This window comes from Salvelinus namaycush, chromosome 39 (genome assembly GCF_016432855.1).
Source record: "Salvelinus namaycush isolate Seneca chromosome 39, SaNama_1.0, whole genome shotgun sequence".
NCBI classification, from domain to species: domain Eukaryota; kingdom Metazoa; phylum Chordata; class Actinopteri; order Salmoniformes; family Salmonidae; genus Salvelinus; species Salvelinus namaycush.
In genome coordinates, this window is record NC_052345.1 from 1,079,750 (window position 1) to 1,100,473 (window position 20,724).

Genomic DNA, 20,724 nt, shown 5'->3' on the forward strand with positions numbered 1-20,724 from the left:
GAGGGAGAGATGGATGCAGGGCTGGCCCAGGCGTTGGTGGGGTTCAGGGTGAGAGCCAGAAGCAGGAGTGGTATCAGGACGGAGGGACACAGAGAACCCAAGTTGCTGAAAGCATTTGGACACCTCAGGTAAGAGAAAGAGAGGGATAGAGGGGAGAGAAAGGAGTTAGAGACAGATGGAGAGAGAGAGCACAACGAGAGAAGGAAAGAGGAGACAGAGACAGATAATTAAAGAGAGTGGAAACCAGGTCAAGGGTATTTGGTCTGGCATCAACAGACAGATCAGCTCAAATCCTTTAACTACATCCTCCACCTGACTAGACAGACACTCCACATTTAACTTCCGTTTAACTGACAAATCGATTAAATTAGTGGTAGTCAGGCTTCTAATGATCTCTATGGTCTCTTCTTCCATCCCATGTCAGTGTTTGCACATCTGAGGCCCTATGTATCAAGCATCTCATAGTAGGAGTGCTGATCTTGGATCAGATCCCCCATGTCCATCTAATCTTATTCTTTGTGATACAAAAGGCAAAACTTGATCCTAAATCAGCACTACTACTTTGAAAGCTTTGATACATACAGGCCCTGAAGCAACCGCATAGGTAGAAGCAGGGTTGTGCCTGAAATACCACTTCCAGTTGTTTCCACTGTGACTTTGTTTTAAAGAGACTTCCCTTCTCTCTATCTCTCACTCTCTCCTTCCTGCTCTCCCTCCCTCCCCTATTTGCACTCTCCCTCTCCTTCCAGGATTAAGGAGGGTTTGGACCACCATGAGGAGGACAATGAAGAGGAGGACCCCAGTGATATTGGAGAGCTGGACCCCCTCCCTGGAGGGTCGACAGGTGCAGAGGGGGGCGCCCCGTTGACGGACACACAGAGGCCCTCAGAGAGACCCCATCTGGAGAGGCTGGGGGCCACGACGAGGCAGGAGGGAACCAGGGACCCAGAACGCTACCTCCATCGCATTCTACACTGAGCCAATGGAGAGAAATGAGCGCTGACCTGCTGAACTTAAAACGTGTCATAAAGCTGCTCTGTGTAATTGGTCCTTTTTCCATTCCCACCAATCAGAGCGAGGTGTCGTTCAATACAGAGTTGCCATGTGTGGAGTTAAATGAAGTATGTTGTCAACCTAACCTTACTTGTCGAGACGTTGTCACTTTAACCAAAGGAGGGGAGAGAACTGGCGACATCACAGTGACTGTTTCAGAACATTATCAATCATGTCACTGTTCACTGACTGATCAGACAGATCTACAACACTATTGGCAGGTGACTATGGCTGTGTTCGAGAGCATCATTAACATTATCAATCCAGTCACTGTTCACTGACTGATCAGACAGACCGATCTATACAACACTAATCGGCAGGTGACTATGGCTGTGTTCGAGAGCATCAAAACGACTGCAGGCCACTGTCGAATCTACAAATCACCTTGCGTCAAATAACTCATTTGTACAATAGTCGGTCAGTTACAATTTACCCATGATACATTACGGTTTTGACCCTCTCGAACACGGCCTGTGTGTGTGGTCCAAAAATCCCAAAGGCACGGAGTTCGTAGAAAAGCCAGTAACACTAGAAGTTGTTCTCTCTGTAACAAAGCTCTACCTGGTAGATATCCAAGTCCTTTCAGGTTTAGTTGTAGGCTAAACAACATGGCAAGACAACATGGCAAGACATTTACAGAGCATTAACTGTGATGATGTGCTTGGCATCATATGATGTAAAACACATGACAGTTATCACTCTGTACTGAAAGTGGTCCAACAGTGGACTAATGAATAAAACTACGATTTAGTTTGAGTGAAATATCCATTTAAGGGTTATGGTTGACATGCAAATCTGTCAAAGTAAACTTGCATATATGTATTTGTGTGTATAGCTTTGTCTGACAAATAGATGAATGTCGTCACCAAATAAAGTGGGGGGGGAATAAGAATAAAGTCTTCTCTCTAAATAAAACACATTTATCAAAACAAACGACAAGATACATGGTATTAATGTAATACAGTTTTGTTATAATCTTTCATTAAATATATTACATACAAATTATACAGTGCATTGTCACAATACATTTCAGGTCAGTTAGAATCTGTGGCAACAGCAGGAAGTCCTGATAGTGTGTTTTCAAAAAAACGTGTCCATCTTTCTCCCACAAGTCAGAAAAAATACCAGAAATCAAAGTAAACAGAAGCGATGAGCGACATCTTAAATGTATTTGACTACAGAATGGCAGAGAGAAATCTGATCTACTTTTCCCCTGTTATTTTCAGAAAGGGGGGAAAGTAGTAGTTTCTCCAAATGTGGCCCCCTAAAACTTCAACGCGCTGCAGTACCTTGCAGTTCCTCATCCGAAGACAAAGGGGGCAGTAGAGAGCCGTGAGAGCAATGAGTCCGCATGGCTTGCTGCTGTCCACAGAGTGGCCCATAAGGAATGCAACACCACCTCTCACCCAAACGGGGGAGAAAGAGAGAGAGGCTTTAAAACTGCAGTGGCTGAGTTAAGTGTCTGTTTCCCAAATGGAACCTTATGGGCCCTGGTCAAAAGTAGTGCACTAGGGAATAGGGTTCCTTTTGGGACATAGACTGTGTGCAACTCCATAGAAAGGGAGTTTACTAAGCCCCTCATATAGACTCCATTCCTTATAGGAAGATATATCATCTTTGACATCCACACAAGGCACAGAGACAAACGGACGGAGGGATAAGCGTTCTCTTCCTTTGTCCTCAGTCCTCATCTTCCTCAGTCCTCATCTTCCTCAGTCATTCTCAATACCGTCTGTGTCCGTTGGGGGTAGGAGAGGGCGGAGAGACTCCTCACTCGTTTGCCCTTTACACACATACATTTGACGTACACACTTGCTCACTCCTCCTCCTCCTCTACCACCGGGTGAAGAAGGGTCTCCTGCTCTGGAAGCTCTGTGTGTAAGACTCACTGTTGGCCCTCTGTGGTGCTCTGGCTGTTTCTACTATGACTGGAGGCATCTGGACAAGCTGGAGGGGGGTCTTACTGTCCTTCAGAGCCTGGCTGAGGTTCAGGATCTAGGCCACCAGAGGCGCCGAGGGGGGGGTGGAGGAATGAGAGAGAGAGACCGACAGGTTAGATACTCTCCATAAGGGCATGACAATCTGTGATGCATTGTGGGTCAATTGTGACTGACTGATCTACAAAGAATGAGAAGTTATTTCTAAATAAATAGTTATTTCCAACTTCAATTAATAGCCCAACATTTATTTGCTTCAATCACTGAACACGACCGGCGCTTAGAGACAGGCTTCCATTTCCTTAATGCGCACAGCTTTCGCCCAATCAAAATGTTGAGAAGACTACCACGCGTTTTACTGTGACCAGTATACACATTAGAGTAACACATTCAGGGCAGGTTAGGCAGAGACTGCCTAGTAACCCCAGAGTTCCTGTCTCAGCACCATTCTCTCACTCAGTCTCTCGTGTCGGCTGTAGCTGAGACGACCACGTCACACCACACTGCTGTCTCATCCAATGACGTTGCTCTGCTTTACGTTACTCACTGACTTTCACTTGTAAAACAATTCATCTAGACCCGGCTTTTATTTGCTGAAATGTGTGCCGACGCCCAGGCTATTAAAAATGGACAGGCGGCGTTTAGACACTCTGTGTTTAATTGAAGCTTTCCGGGATATATTATTAAAAAGAGGCATGGCATATTTAAAACATACCTGTCCTCTCATAACAGCTATCTGCCTGTGGAACTGCCCTCTGTCGAAGCCTGGGTCTTTCTGCAACACACAAGTCAAGGGTCAAAAATACTCAAATAGAAACACCATCAAAGCTTGGATAATCAGTTCAGTTTGAAGTTAGCTCCCTCCCTCCTCTTCACCTTAAACAGTTCGTACAGGTCTTCCTCCAGATCTTTGATAAAGTTGGGATCGGCCAGTTTGGGCAGAACCAGCTCTCTTATCTCCTGGGAGAACGGAACCTTGGCTTGGGACAGCCACGCCCAGTAGAACGGGTCTACGATTGGTCAAAGAAATGAATCAACTTTAGTAAGAAATGCAATGATTGGTCACAGAGAAGGTGCATCTCTATAGGGTGCTCTGTGATTGGTCAGTGGGAAAGTGCGTCTCTACAAACTGCTCTGTGATTGGTCAGAGCATCTCTACAAGCTGTTCAGTGATTGGTTGAGGAGGCAGAGGGCGGTGCTTACAGGCTCTCCAGGAGTCGGGATGTTTGAGAGGGAAGGCCAGTCCGTTGTCTATAGCAGCTAGTTGGATGATAGGATCCTTCACTACTACCCAGTCTGTGTCCTAGACAGAGAGAGTGGAGGGGAGAGAGAGAGAGGAGGGACAGAGAGAGAGAGGAAGGGAGAGAGAGGAGGGGTGATAGACGGGAGGGGGGGGGTAGACGGAGAGGTGGAAAGAGAGCACTCTGAGTCAGACATTAGTGCATAAGAGTACTACCCCCCCCCCCCCCCCCCCCCCGGAACAGACACCTGAAAAAGGAACAGACACACAAGGTTTCGGTGCCTGTTCTGGTGTGTGTGTGTGTGTGCTTACCCTGCTTCCCTGGTCCATGGGACAGTCATATTTTAGAAGCCAGTTATCGTTTCCCCGATCTGTGGAGACAGAGAGGTGTTAGAGTTTAATGCACCTTCCACATCACCATTTCTAAAAGGGATTGACATGTCACATATTCACACAGGTGTCAGTCGGCCTGCTTGTTCTTCTTCACCGTCATCGCCTTGGTTACGTACCTGTGTTCCTGATGATGTAATCGAGGACCACCAGCCTCTCAAACTGTAGTTGCATCTGTCTGTTGGTGTTCTCTGGCAAGGGGTCTGCCTCAAACCTCCGCAGCCAGAAGTCTGCATCCTTAAAGCCCTCAACGAAGATCTGGAACGAACCCAACTGGAGGACAGGAGGGAGAGAGAGAGGAGAGAGGAGAGAGAGAGAGGGTGGAAGGGGTGGGAAAATAACCTTTAATCTGCTAAATCTCTTTACTTCAATTAAGGATTCACTTTAAAAACCCTTCATCCTGCATTTCCCTCTGGGCGGCCTGTAGTTCAAGAATTAGTATGTGAACTAAGTAGTGCACTATAAAGGGAATAGGGTACCCTTTGGAACACACCCAGGAAGCAGCAGACGTACCTTGGGAGGCAGGCCGATCCTGTGGAAGTGTTGTCCCACTTTGGGTACCTTCTCCAGAGCCAGCCTCTTACCCCTGGACTTGACCCGGTCTATAGCGTTATAGTTAAACGTCTCACTGGCCAGGTACACCACCTAGTGGAGAGATGGGGTGGGGGCAAGAGGGTGGAGAGAAGGAGAGGGTGAAGAAGATGTAGAGAGAGAGCGAGAGGACAGGAGAGAGTGTGTGAAGGAAATCAAGAGAGAACCCTGACGCAGGACCTCCCAGTACCTGCGTGTCTAAGTGTGTGTGTACCTGCGTGTCTAAGTGTGTGAGTACCTGCGTGTCTAAGTGTGTGTGTACCTGCGTGTCTAAGTGTGTGTGTACCTGCGTGTCTAAGTGTGTGTGTACCTGCGTGTCTAAGTGTGTGTGTACCTGCGTGTCTAAGTGTGTGTGTACCTGCGTGTCTAAGTGTGTGTGTACCTGCGTGTCTAAGTGTGTGTGTACCTGCGTGTCTAAGTGTGTGTGTACCTGCGTGTCTAAGTGTGTGTGTACCTGCGTGTCTAAGTGTGTGAGTCTCTGCGTGTCTAAGTGTGTGTGTCTCTGCGTGTCTAAGTGTGTGTGTCTCTGCGTGTCTAAGTGTGTGAGTACCTGCGTGTCTAAGTGTGTGTGTCTCTGCGTGTCTAAGTGTGTGTGTACCTGCGTGTCTAAGTGTGTGTGTACCTGCGTGTCTAAGTGTGTGTGTCTCTGCGTGTCTAAGTGTGTGAGTACCTGCGTTTCTAAGTGTGTGAGTACCTGCGTGTCTAAGTGTGTGTGTCTCTGCGTGTCTAAGTGTGTGTGTACCTGCGTGTCTAAATGTGTGTGTCCCTGCGTGTCTAAGTGTGTGTGTACCTGCGTGTCTAAGTGTGTGTGTACCTGTGTGTCTAAGTGTGTGTGTACCTGCGTGTCTAAGTGTGTGTGTACCTGCGTGTCTAAGTGTGTGTGTCTCTGCGTGTCTAAGTGTGTGAGTACCTGCGTTTCTAAGTGTGTGAGTACCTGCGTGTCTAAGTGTGTGTGTCTCTGCGTGTCTAAGTGTGTGTGTACCTGCGTGTCTAAGTGTGTGTGTCCCTGCGTGTCTAAGTGTGTGTGTACCTGCGTGTCTAAGTGTGTGAGTACCTGCGTGTCTAAGTGTGTGTGTCTCTGCGTTTCTAAGTGTGTGTGTCCCTGCGTGTCTAAGTGTGTGTGTCCCTGCGTGTCTAAGTGTGTGTGTACCTGCGTGTCTAAGTGTGTGTGTACCTGCGTGTCTAAGTGTGTGTGTCCCTGCGTGTCTAAGTGTGTGTGTACCTGCGTGTCTAAGTGTGTGTGTACCTGCGTGTCTAAGTGTGTGTGTCTAACCACTACCTTGGCCCCGGGGACTGTATTTAGTTTCTGATCGCACAGGCTTCAGACAGACAACCCTGGTTCAAAGTGTGTGTGTGTGTGTGTGTGTCTAACCCCTCCCTACCTTGGTCCGGGGTACTATGTTAAGCTCTAGTTTCTGGTCCACCAGACTGGCCCCGGCCTCAGACAGATAACCCTGGTTCAGTGTGTGTGTGTGTGTGTGTGTGTGTGTGTGTGTGTGTGTGTGTGTGTGTGTGTGTGTGTCTAACCCCTCCCTACCTTGGTCCTGGGTACTATGTTAAGCTCTAGTTTCTGGTCCACCAGACTGGCCCCGGCCTCAGACAGATAACCCTGGTTCAGAGTGTGTGTGTGTGTGTCTAACCCCTCCCTACCTTGGTCCGGGGTACTATGTTAAGCTCTAGTTTCTGGTCCACCAGACTGGCCCCGGCCTCAGACAGATAACCCTGGTTCAGAGTGTGTGTGTGTGTGTCTAACCCCTCCCTACCTTGGTCCGGGGTACTATGTTAAGCTCTAGTTTCTGGTCCACCAGACTGGCCCCGGCCTCAGACAGATAACCCTGGTTCAGAGTGTGTGTGTGTGTGTCTAACCCCTCCCTACCTTGGTCCGGGGTACTATGTTAAGCTCTAGTTTCTGGTCCACCAGACTGGCCCCGGCCTCAGACAAATAACCCTGGTTCAGGACCAGACAGTCCCGTCCAAAACAGCAGGGACAACACAGCTTCTGGAGCCACTTGGTCCACTTTGGGTTCAGCTGACCGTAAGGCTCCTCGTTCTTAGGCTTGAACACACCGATGATCTTCTACAGACAGAAACAGAGAGAAAGACAGAGAGATTTAAGTGTGCATTTTCTTCTTGCAAACTCACCTGTGCTGTGAGCAAATGTAACATTAGTAAAAGATGGGATGAGTGAAGTTAAAATATGCAGAGGAGACAGAGAGGAATTTCTCCACAGGTGCTGCATGTTAACTACTACCATGCTTCATACTGTACCAACACTGTTCTGTTAACTACTACCATGCTTCATACTGTACCAACACTGTTCTGTTAACTACTACCATGCTTCATACTGTACCAACACTGTTCTGTTAACTACTACCATGCTTCATACTGTACCAACACTGTTCTGTTATCTACTACCATGTTATCTACTACCATGCTTCATACTGTACCAACACTGTTCTGTTAAGCACCAAAGTAAATGCAAAAAGGTTAGTAGTATTTCTAGTTGTCACAATGTCCTTGTAAACCACTAGAAGTGGGTGGTTGACATCCCCCAAAAATAATTTCACTCTTTCACTTCCACAGGCAGTGTTTCAGTTGTGACAGGCAGGAGAGGACCCAGACGTTATCATTGTTTCAGTTGTGACAGGCAGGAGAGGACCCAGACGTTATCATTGTTTCAGTTGTGACAGGCAGGAGAGGACCCAGACGTTATCACTGTTTCAGTTGTGACAGGCAGGAGAGGACAAAGACGTTATCAGTGTTTCAGTTGTGACAGGCAGGAGAGGACCCAGACGTTATCACTGTTTCAGTTGTGACAGGCAGGAGAGGACCCAGACGTTATCGTTGTTTCAGTTGTGACAGGCAGGAGAGGACCCAGACGTTATCACTATTTCAGTTGTGACAGGCAGGAGAGGACCCAGACGTTATCATTGTTTCAGTTGTGACAGGCAGGAGAGGACCCAGACGTTATCATTGTTTGTTGTGACAGGCAGGAGAGGACCCAGACGTTATCATTGTTTGTTGTGACAGGCAGGAGAGGACCCAGACGTTATCATTGTTTCAGTTGTGACAGGCAGGAGAGGACCCAGACGTTATCATTGTTTCAGTTGTGACAGGCAGGAGAGGACCCAGACGTTATCTCTATTTCAGTTGTGACAGGCAGGAGAGGACCCAGACGTTATCACTATTTCAGTTGTGACAGGCAGGAGAGGACCCAGACGTCATCACTATTTCAGTTGTGACAGGCAGGAGAGGACCCAGACGTTATCTCACTTTATCAAGTCATGACTCATCTGAGGTACTGTAGGTGAATAGGCACGCTCCATTTCATTTTAGTCACGGTAGCATAGCCTATGTAGCATGCGTAAGCCTATGGCATGTGGACGTACGTACGTATACCACAGGAGGCAGCTGAAGGGAGGACGGCTCATAATAATGGCTAGAATGGAGTGGTATCAAACACATGGAAACCACGTGTTAGACGTGTTTGATACCATTACATATATTTCTCTCCAGCCATTCCTTTGAGCCAGTCCTCCCTAATTAACTTATGGATAGGGGGCAGCATTTTCACGTTTGGATGAAAAGCGTGCCCAGAGTAAACTATCAAATCAAATGTTATTGGTCACATACACATGGTTAGCAGATGTTGATGCGAGTGTAGTGAAATGCTTGTGCTTCTAGTTCCGACCGTGCAGTAATAACCAACGAGTAATCTAACCTAACAATTTCACAACAACTACCTTATACACACAAGTGTAAAGGGATAAAGAATATGTACATGAAGATATATGAATGAGTGATGGTACAGAACGGCATAGGCAAGATGCAGTAGATGGTATCGAGTACAGTATATACATATGAGATGAGTAATGTAGGGTACGTAAACATAAGTGGCATAGTTTAAAGTGGCTAGTGATACATGTATTACATAAAGATGACAAGATGCACTAGATGATAGAGTACAGTATATACATATCAGATGAGTAATGTAGGGTATGTAAACATTATATTAAGTGGCATTGTTTAAAGTGGATAGTGATAAATCTTTTACATCAATTGCCATTATTAAAGTGACCTGGAGTTGAGTCAGTATTTTTTTATTTCACCTTTATTTAACCAGGTAGGCTAGTTGAGAACAAGTTCTCATTTGCAACTGCGACCTGGCCAAGATAAAGCATAGCAGTGTGAACAGACAACAACACAGAGTTACACATGGAGTAAACAATAAACAAGTCAATAACATGGTAGAAAAAAAGAGAATCTATATACAATGTGTGCAAAAGGCATGAGGAGGTAGGCAATAAATCGAATAATTACAATTTAGCAGATTAACACTGGAGTGATAAATCATCAGATGATCATGTGCAAGTAGAGATACTGGTGTGCAAAAGAGCAGAAAAGTAAATAAATAAAAGCAGTATGGGGGTGAGGTAGGTAAATTGGGTGGGCTATATACCGATGGACTATGTACAGCTGCAGCGATCGGTTAGCTGCTCGGATAGCAGATGTTTAAAGTTGTTGAGGGAGATAAAAGTCTCCAACTTCAGAGATTTTTGCAATTCGTTCCAGTCGCAGGCAGCAGAGAACTGGAAGGAAAGGCGGCCAAATGAGGTTTTGGCTTTAGGGATGATCAGTGAGATACACCTGCTGGAGCGCGTGCTACGGGTGGGTGTAGCCATCGTGACCAGTGAACTGAGATAAGGCGGCACTTTACCTAGCATAGCCTTGTAGATGACCTGGAGCCAGTGGGTCTGACGACGAACATGTAGCGAGGGCCAGCCGACTAGGGCATACAGGTCGCAGTGGTGGGTCGTATAAGGTGCTTTAGTAACAAAACGGATGGCACTGTGATAAACTGCATCCAGTTTGCTGAGTAGAGTATTGGAAGCTATTTTGTAGATGACATCGCCGAAGTCGAGGATCAGTAGGATAGTCAGTTTTACTAGGGTAAGTTTGGCGGCGTGAGTGAAGGAGGCTTTGTTGCGAAATAGAAAGCCGACTCTAGATTTGATTTTGGATTGGAGATGTTTGATATGAGTCTGGAAGGAGAGTTTGCAGTCTAGCCAGACACCTAGGTACTTATAGATGTCCACATATTCTAGGTCGGAACCGTCCAGGGTGGTGATGCTAGTCGGGCGTGCGGGTGCGGGCAGCGAACGGTTGAAAAGCATGCATTTGGTTTTACTAGCGTTTAAGAGCAGTTGGAGGCCACGGAAGGAGTGTTGTATGGCATTGAAGCTCGTTTGGAGGTTAGATAGCACAGTGTCCAAGGAAGGGCCAGAAGTATACAGAATGGTGTCTTCTGCGTAGAGGTGGATCAGGGAATCGCCCGCAGCAAGAGCAACATCATTGATATATACAGAGAAAAGAGTCGGCCCGAGAATTGAACCCTGTGGTACCCCCATAAAGACTGCCAGAGGACCGGACAACATGTCCTCCGATTTGACACACTGAACTCTGTCTGCAAAGTAGTTGGTGAACCAGGCAAGGCAGTCATTAGAAAAACCGAGGCTACTGAGTCTGCCAATAAGAATATGGTGATTGACAGAGTCGAAAGCCTTGGCCAGGTCGATGAAGACGGCTGCACAGTACTGTCTTTTATCGATGGCGGTTATGATATCGTTTAGTACCTTGAGCGTGGCTGAGGTGCACCCGTGACCGGCTCGGAAACCGGATTGCACAGCGGAGAAGGTACGGTGGGATTCAAGATGGTCAGTGATCTGTTTGTTGACTTGGCTTTCGAAGACCTTAGATAGGCAGGGCAGGATGGATATAGGTCTGTAACAGTTTGGGTCCAGGGTGTCTCCCCCTTTGAAGAGGGGGATGACCGCGGCAGCTTTCCAATCCTTGGGGATCTCAGATGATACGAAGGAGAGGTTGAACAGGCTGGTAATAGGGGGTGCGACAATGGCGGCGGACAGTTTCAGAAATAGGGGGTCCAGATTGTCAAGCCCAGCTGATTTGTATGGGTCCAGGTTTTGCAGCTCTTTCAGAACATCTGCTATCTGGATTTGGGTAAAGGAGAAGCTGGGGAGGCTTGGGCGAGTAGCAGCGGGGGGGGCGGAGCTGTTGGCCAAGGTTGGAGTCGCCAGGAGGAAGGCATGGCCAGCCGTTGAGAAATGCTTGTTGAAGTTTTCGATTATCACGGATTTATCGGTGGTGACCGTGTTACCTAGCCTCAGTGCAGTGGGCAGCTGGGAGGAGGTGCTCTTGTTCTCCATGGACTTTACAGTATCCCAGAACTTTTTGGAGTTAGAGCTACAGGATGCAAATTTCTGCTTGAAAAAGCTGGCCTTTGCTTTCCTGACTGACTGCGTGTATTGGTTCCTGACTTCCCTGAACAGTATGTTGGCAGCAGCCACTCAATGTTAGTGCCTGCTACTCAGTCCCAGTTGCTAATATATGCATATTATTAGTAGATTTGGATAGAAAACACTCTGAAATTTCTAAAACTGTTTGAATGATGTCTGAGTATAACAGAACTCATATGGCAGGTGAAAACATGAGAAAAATCCAACCAGGAAGTGGGAAATCTGAGGTTTGTAGGTTTTCAACTCTTGGCCTATCAAATACACAGTGTCTATGGGGTCATTTTGCACTTCCTAAGGCTTCCACTAGATGTCAACAGTCTTTAGAACCTTGTTTGATGCTTCTACTGTGTAGTGGGGCCGAATGAGAGGGGATTGAGTACGGTCTACCATGACCTGAACATGTGCTGACCATACACGTTCATGTGAGAGCGTGCTCTGTTCCATTGCATTTCTGAAGAGAAAGGAATTCTCCGGTTGGAACATTATTGAAGATTTATGTTAAAAACATCCTAAAGATTGATTCTATACGTCGTTTGACATGTTTCTACGGACTGTAATATGACTTTTCGTCTGAACTTTTGCCTGGACCTGCACGCGCGTTGTGAGTTTAGATTGTGTACTGAACCAAAAGGAGTAATTTGGACATAAATGATGGACTTTATGGAACAAATCAAACATTTATTGTGGAACTGGGATTCCTGGGAGTGCATTCTGATGAAGATCATCAAAGGTAAGTGAATATTTATAATGCTATTTCTGACTTATGTTGACTCCAACATGTCGGATATCTCTTTGGGTTGATTTGTCGTCTGAGCGCCGTACTCAGATTATTGCATGGTTTGCTTTTTCCGTAAAGTTTTTTTTAAATCTGACACAGCGGTTGCATTAAGGAGAAGCATATTTTTAAATCTGTGAATAACACTTGTATCTTTTATCAATGTTTATTATGAGTATTTCTGTGATTTGACGTGGCTCTGTGTAAATTCACGGGATGTTTTGGAGGCAAAGCCGAATGTAAACTGAGGTTTTTGGATATAAATATGAACTTGATTGAACAAAACATACATGTATTGTGTAACATGTTGTCCCGGGAGTGTCATCTGATGAAGAATATCAAAGGTTAGTGATTAATTTGATCAATATTTCTGCTTTTTGTGACTCCTCTCTTTGGTTGGAAAATCGCTGTATGCTTTCTGTGACTAGTTGCTGACCTAACATAATGATATGTTCTGCTTTCGCCGAAAAGCTTTTTTGAAATCGGACACTGTGGTTGGATTAACGAGAATTTTATCTTTAAAATGGTGTCTAATACTTGTATGTTTGAGAAAATTGAATTATGAGATTTCTGTTGATTGGATTTGGCGCCCTGCAATTTCATTGGCTGTTGCTAGCGGAACCCCAGTCCTAGACAGGTTAAAGGTGCCACCGGCCGCCTGTGACGTACACACACACACATTATAAACCTAACCCTGCTTGTGGCGCGGATTAGCCTAACAGAGAGTTACCACCACTGTACTGATGACTGTTATATAAGTAGAGGGGCTGAAGGGGAGAGGAGAGGTTAGACTAGAGGGAGAGGAGGGGTTAGACTAGAGGGAGAGGGGTTAGACTAGAGGGAGAGGAGTTAGACTAGAGGGAGAGGAGGGGTTAGACTAGAGGGAGAGGAGGGGTTAGACTAGAGGGAGAGGAGGGGTTAGACTAGAGGGAGAGGAGGGGTTAGAATAGAGGGAGAGGAGGGGTTAAAATAGAGGGAGAGGAGGGGTTAGACTAGAGGGAGAGGAGGGGTTAGACTAGAGGGAGAGGAGGGGTTAGACTAGAGGGAGGGGTTAGACTAGAGGGAGAGGAAGAGTTAGACTAGAGGGACAGGAGGGGTTAGACTAGAGGGACAGGAGGGGTTAGACTAGAGGGACAGGAGAGGTTAGACTAGAGGGAGGGGTTAGACTAGAGGGAGAGGAGGGGTTAGACTAGAGGGACAGGGGAGGGGGTGAGAGTAAAGGGGGCAATGAAGGGGGGGATTGAGAGGTAGACAGAGTGACCCAGAGTTCAGGGATAAAATACTCTCACTTCTGTGTTAAATCCTGTGACTGTATGCGAATAGCACAGATCCCTAACACACGTTACTGAGGGCCTCGGCTCACAGATCCCTAACACACGTTACTGAGGGCCTCGGCTCACAGATCCCTAACACACGTTACTGAGGGCCTCGGCTCACAGATCCCTAACACACGTTACTGTAGGCCTCGGCTCACAGATCCCTAACACACGTTACTGTAGGCCTCGGCTCACAGATCCCTAACACACGTTACTGTAGACCTCGGCTCACAGATCCCTAACACACGTTACTGTAGACCTCGCCTCACAGATCCCTAACACACGCTACTGTAGGCCTCGCCTCACAGATCCCTAACACACGTTACTGTAGAACTCGGCTCACAGATCCCTAACACACGTTACTGTAGGCCTCGGCTCACAGATCACTAACACACGTTACTGTAGGCCTCGGCTCACAGATCCCTAACACGTTACTGAGGGCCTCGGCTCACAGATCCCTAACACACGTTACTGTAGACCTCGGCTCACAGATCCCTAACACACGTTACTGTAGAACTCGGCTCACAGATCCCTAACACACGTTACTGTAGAACTCGGCTCACAGATCCCTAACACACGTTACTGTAGGCCTCGGCTCACAGATCCCTAACACACGTTACTGTAGAACTCGGCTCACAGATCCCTAACACACGTTACTGTAGGCCTCGGCTCACAGATCCCTAACACACGTTACTGAGGGCCTCGGCTCACAGATCCCTAACACACGTTACTGTAGGCCTCGGCTCACAGATCCCTAACACACGTTACTGTAGGCCTCGGCTCACAGATCCCTAACACACGTTACTGTAGGCCTCGGCTCACAGATCCCTAACACACGTTACTGTAGGCCTCGGCTCACAGATCCCTAACACACGTTACTGTAGGCCTCGGCTCACAGATCCCTAACACACGTTACTGTAGAACTCGGCTCACAGATCCCTAACACACGTTACTGTAGAACTCGGCTCACAGATCCCTAACACACGTTACTGTAGGCCTCGGCTCACAGATCCCTAACACACGTTACTGAGGGCCTCGGCTCACAGATCCCTAACACACGTTACTGTAGACCTCGGCTCACAGATCCCTAACACACGTTACTGTAGGCCTCGGCTCACAGATGCCTAACTCCCGTTACCGTAGGACTAGAAAGTCCTGGCCTTGGCTCACAGCCCTCACGTTTCTGCAACTGAGGCTAATAACGTCCTGCTGTTGATACTGTGGAGACCCTGAGTTTATATGTGCGGATATCGACTGCCACAGGAGCATGTTTCATGGCAGAGCAGATCTCTGCGCTTATAAACACAGGGTCGCTACAATACTATAGACAGACCTGGCTGAATACCGGTAGACAACGGGCTGGTTAGGAATTACACATACAGGAAGTGAAATCTGGTGGATTCCCCCACACGTCAGGACTTCCAAAGTCCCCAGAGACACTTCCATTTTTAACCAACAAATGTGACCGCATCGTGGAGTTTCAGATGATGATAAATGTTGGGTAAATTGCTACCAGTACTAGGTCTATGTCTGTGCACCAAGTCACCATAGTTTGCTTCTCCCTCATGTTTCTATCCAAAGATTAGATTTTGGTTAGAATTCTCTAGACTGGAGTTCAATCAAATAGAAAGAGCACTATTTTCCATCCCAAAAAAACCTCGTGACAATTCATCATTATTACCAAGAGTGTGTGGGTGATTACAACCCCATGAGTTCAGCGCAACAATGACAATGCGGATGTAGATGGATAGACTGTGTTGCGTGGAGCTGTGTGGGAGTGTACATGTGTATTTGGGCTCTGGTCAAAAGTAGTGCACTATATAGGGAATACAGTGCCATTTGTGAGTCATTTGTCCCTGCGTTACACACACACACACACAAAGTCTATCCGTGAGTCGAGGCCAACACATGAGAGTGAGTAGAGGGCACTAGGCTCCTCAGCTGGTGTTGCCACAGTGACACAGCTGTTCCAGATAAGAGATTGGCTAGACTGTAACTGGGTCAACTCTACTGTATGGAAGTACAGTCAATAAACAACACCAAAACTAGGCCATATTGGAGACAACAAACAGTACAATGGAGGTTGAAGTTAGACACCTGTTTCCCCAGGCGGTTTCTCCGGTGGGAGGATATATTTACAAGTCATACTGAAGGAAATAAACCAGAGGCCTTGTCCACTTTTAGAGTACATAGTGAGATGGGAGGAATTTACCTGCAATAGTGTAGCCTTCTGGACAATAAAAAGACGCACAAAACATCATTACTCAAGGATGATAACTAATGGACTAACTAATCTCATTGTTGTCATTCATAAACAATAAAACAAAGTGTTGTACTTATCTTTGATATATGCTAGCTAAATATGACGACATGCAATCCATAGTTGCGTAGGTGAGCTAGCTAAATCGATCGATTGTGATCTCCTTTTCACTCTTTCTTACCCCTTGTGAATCTTTGACAAAGTAGCTGCCGCTGGATCCCTGGTAGATTCTCTCCGGATAGATCCCTTCGTCGATGGCGCGTTCCGCCTTGCGGATGATCTCTCGAAACTCGGGATCCTCCGGGAAGTCGTTTCTATGCGGATCACGCGGTGAACCTCCTCGGTCCCGGTCCAACAACGGCTGTCTCTCCCGGCTGCGCTCCGGACTCCCGGCCGGGATGCGAACCACCGAGCCCGGCGTGCCTCCAAATCCGCTCCGGGGACTGGTGGGCTCGGTGGGGCAGAAGCCGAAGTCGTTAGAGTCCCGTAGCGGGGAAACCAACGGACTAGTTTCGTCCATACCGGGGGACGCGGAGGAAAGATTGGTAGAGAGAAAAGAGGGAAAGACGAAGGGATGAGCTTTTGTGTTTAGGATATTTACCGATAATGTAATGTCACCGTTGTCAATAAAAACAAATCAGCTGACAGTCAGCTTCCGGGAAGAGGCGGGCCCAATTGGTGATTGCTGGAGTGTTTGGCCAATCAGAGCTATCATCCGGCCGCAAAGGATCTTTGTGCACGCAACTATTGGCTGGAATCATAACGCCCCCTTGAAGCATGTGACAAAAAAGTGCCACACAATTTAAATACAGGACAACGACTCAAAACTCTTTCTAAATCAGTGGTATTCAAACTTTTTCATCGGGGACCGCCTTTTTTCACAAATAAGTTCTGCGGACGCCATATTTACATAAACAAATAACCTTAAATTAATTGCATTTGACCTTAAATGCAACAAACCCTACCCATACTAGATTACGGAGACATAATTTATACTTCGGCAGGTAAGGGTGCTCTCGAGCTAGATGTTCTTTACCATTCGGCCATCAGATTTGCCAACCAATGCTCCTTATAGGACACATCACTGCACTCTATACTCCTCTGTAAACTGGTCATCTCTGCATACCCGTCGCAAGGCCCACTGGTTGATGCTTATTTATTAAACCCTCTTAGGCCTCACTCCCCCCTATCTGAGATATACTGCAGCCCTCACCCTCCCCATACAACACCCGTTCTGCCAGTCACATTCTGTTAAAGGTCCCCAAAGCACGCACACACATCCCTGGGTCGCTCGTCTTTTCAGTTCGCTGCAGCTACCGACTGGAACGAGCTGCAACAAACACTCAAACTGAACAGTTTTATCTCAATCTCTTCATTCAAAGACTCAATCATGATTACTTCCGGCGCTGACAGAGATGGCCGCCTCGCTTCGCGTTCCTAGGAAACTATGCAGTATTTTGGGCCATCACTAACATTGAGTGGCTGCTGCCAACATACTGACTCAACTCTAGCCACTTTAATAAGGGAAAAATTGATGTAAAAAATGTATCACTAGGCACTTTAAACAATGCAACTTTATATAATGTTTACATACCCTACATTACTCATCTCATGTGTATATACTGTACTCTATACCATCTACTGCATCTTGCCAATGCCGTTCGGCCATCACTCATTCATATATTTTTATGTACATATTCTTGTTCATTCCTTTACACTTGTGTGTATAAGGTAGTTGTTGTGAAATTGTTAGGTTAGATTACTTGTTAGATATTACTGCATTGTCGGAACTAGAAGCACAAGCATTTCGCTACACTCGCATTAACATCTGCTAACCATGTGTATGTGACAAATAATATTTGATTTCATTTAATTTGATTTCATAGACACTTACTGACAGTTGTGGCTGCTATGCGTGATGTATTGTTGTCTCTACCTTCTTGCCCTTTGTGCTGTTGTCTGTGCCCAATAATGGTTGTACCATGTTTTGTCCTGCTACCATGTTGCTGTCATGTTGTGTTGCTATGTTGTTGTCGTATGTCTCTCTTTGTGTAGTGTGGTGTTGTCTCTTTTGTCGTGATGTGTGTTTTGTCCTATATTTATATGTTATTTATTTATTTTTTAATCCCAGCCCCCCTCCCCGCAGGAGGTCTTTTGTCTTTTGGTAGGCCGTCATTGTAAATAAGACTTTGTTCTTAACTGACTTGCCTAGTTAAATAAAGGTTAAATGAAAAAAAGATATAACATTTTTATTTTTCTAATTATCTTTCTCAAAAACGTTTGCATATTGTCCCATACAATTATCTGTACTCTTAATTGTTTGTAACGTGTTTTTTTAAATACATTTTGACGACCACGCTGCAGTGCCCCGGAACACCACTAGGAGTAGCGACCTCGACTTTGAATTTAATTTAACCTTTATTTAACTAGGCAAGTCAGATGATGGCTTTTGATAGCACTGAAAATAAGTATTGTATTGATAACATAGCCTACTATCAATAGCCTACTATCAGTCATGGAAGAAGACTGCTATAAGGTTCACTTAATGCAAAATGTGTATAGCCCTATAATAAGCCAACTATAGGTAGTCATTCTGTAGAGGTGAGATGTTTACATTGTGTGCAAGCAGCATATAGCTTAGCCATAGTATAGGGCCTTAGGCTAATAGATTTTGTAGGATGGCTGCAGATCAATGGAATGGTGGTAAATGATGACCAACTGAATGCATTTCCAGAGGGAGAACAATTAGAATGTAATTTGTTATTTAACCAGGAAGTTGAGAGATAATAAAACAGTGTCTGGTTAGTCTCAGATAGGCCTTGTGTCAGAAATGATGAAAACATGAAATGCCTGATATTGCATTATATCTTCATACATCCAAACACCTTTAAATGACCAACTTTAGCCTACTGTTCAGTGAAGGACATAGGCCACCTTTTGGAAGTGTCAACATTTATTTTTCGTACTTAGCCTGTAGGCTATTGTGTAACTTTTTATTGTGTAACTTGATATGCCCCCATGAGATGAAGGAGCTCCTCATAATAACAACAAATGCCGCATCATCCCGCGGATGCGTTACCAGGGGAACGAACCACCACCAACACAGTCACCGTGGGTGGCCGCCTGACCGGCCAGTGTTTTGGGTTGGTGACTCGGCTATGTGTGCGTCCCATCTCCTTTCTCCTGAAGTCTCCACTCGTTCACTACTTCCCACAAATCTAAAAGCACTGGATTGGTGGAGGATGGGATAGAGGGAGAGTTTCTGTAAGTATTCATTAAAGGACTGTATGGGTATAGGCTAAACATAACCAACAGTATATTTCTTAGTCATTTCCTTTCAAATCAGTGAAGGGAAGTGAACAAGTAAACACTTTGGGGGAAAGGAGAGATAAACAGGGCCGCTTGGTTGGTGAGGGTGGTGGGGACGTGCCCCATGCATGCCCGGTCTAGCTGGCTTGTTGTAGCAACCACGGTTGCCACGGGGAAGGGGCTGAATGAAACATCCCTGCTGTGATGGTAGGATGGAGACCCATAACATAATCATCATCACACAGCTGAGACCGGTGAACACTTTTGGAAAAGCTTTACGCAAATAGTGTATCTTGATAGTATGCATATTGTGTAGACTTAGATATGTTCGCTGGTTATAATTTGACGCATGATTGTAGTTTTACGCATGCATTTTACGCATGACGTTTAACAGAATTGAGGCACATCTTGATTACTTCTAAATAAGCATAATTCGCTGCTCTTGTTTTATGATAGAATAGGCTACGAGGAATGGAGACATTCAATGTACTTGGGAATGAAATCTCTCCGGGAGACACACTACCTCGGCCGTCACACAACGAGACCGTTTGGAGCTTGTCACCTTCACCGGGCACCGGACCTTCACCTGTATCCGAGCTCTCCTTCAGCCTAAAGAGCCTCCGATGCCACGACGGCGCGTGAGTACACACACAGTTATCACGGTTACTGAAAAGCTAAAGGAAGCTATGTGTAGGCTAGGAGATGTGGAATAATATAAGTAATACAATGTGGGCACTTTGGGACGTTGTGCGCAACAGAGCGACTGGAGACGATCAAGTCCAGTTGTTATATAGTTGGAAATCTTTTGATCTTTGTTAGTTAAAAAAGTTCAATTTCATCCTCCACAGCGACACCCCACGCAGAAAGCTGCGACTGACGCCGGAGCTAGTGACTCCCAGTCCCCCTGGGCCCACGCCGGATTCGACGTGTGGCAGAGGGCTTGCCCCCAAGGGAGAGGAGACGCCGACAGGTCTGAGCAAGCACTGGATGACTGACGGAGAAATAAATACCCTATGAATGATTAGCTTTCCTCATGGCTTGATGACGCTGGGTAGAGTTAGAATGCATTAGAGGCAGAACTATTGGGTCAATCCCAAATGGAACACTGTTCCCGACATAGTGCACTTCTTCTGACTAGAGCCCTATGTAGGCCCCTGTCAAAGTTAGTGCACTATATAGAGAATAGGGTGCAATTTGGGACAAAAACATTGAGATTTAAATCCAGTTTGTCCAGAATGTAAATCTCTGTATATCTTATGTTGAGCATGACTTTTCAGTTTGTGAATCATTTACATGTGTAGCTTCCCTTTTGATAAATACATTATTCTCAAAGATTTGAAGTCCGATTTTTTTCTCACAATATTCTCTCTATGTAGGTAATGTCCTGACAGACTCCGGGAACAGGAGAAGAGGAGAGAGGTGAGGACACATGGATTCTATAAGCAAAAATTGCAAAGTGATTAGTAGGTGCCTACAAATAACAGGCGTCTGGTGACCCCTTAATTGGGGAGGACGGCTCATAGTAATGGCTGGAACGGA

General features: G+C 46.1%; 1 protein-coding gene across 1 annotated transcript; it reads right to left on the reverse strand.

Moving 5' to 3' along the window:
* Positions 1-1,957: 1,957 nt before the first annotated feature.
* Positions 1,958-16,538, reverse strand: LOC120032411 (phosphatidylinositol 4-kinase type 2-alpha-like). Its single transcript, XM_038978494.1, has 9 exons — positions 16,058-16,538; positions 7,088-7,288; positions 5,134-5,265; positions 4,740-4,893; positions 4,543-4,601; positions 4,194-4,293; positions 3,867-4,000; positions 3,706-3,765; positions 1,958-3,048 (listed from the first exon to the last, which is right to left on the reverse strand). The coding sequence occupies exons 1-9, from the start codon at positions 16,394-16,396 to the stop codon at positions 2,887-2,889; spliced, it is 1,341 nt and encodes a 446-aa protein (XP_038834422.1). The 5' UTR covers positions 16,397-16,538; the 3' UTR covers positions 1,958-2,886.
* Between the last annotated feature and the right edge of the window lie 4,186 nt (positions 16,539-20,724).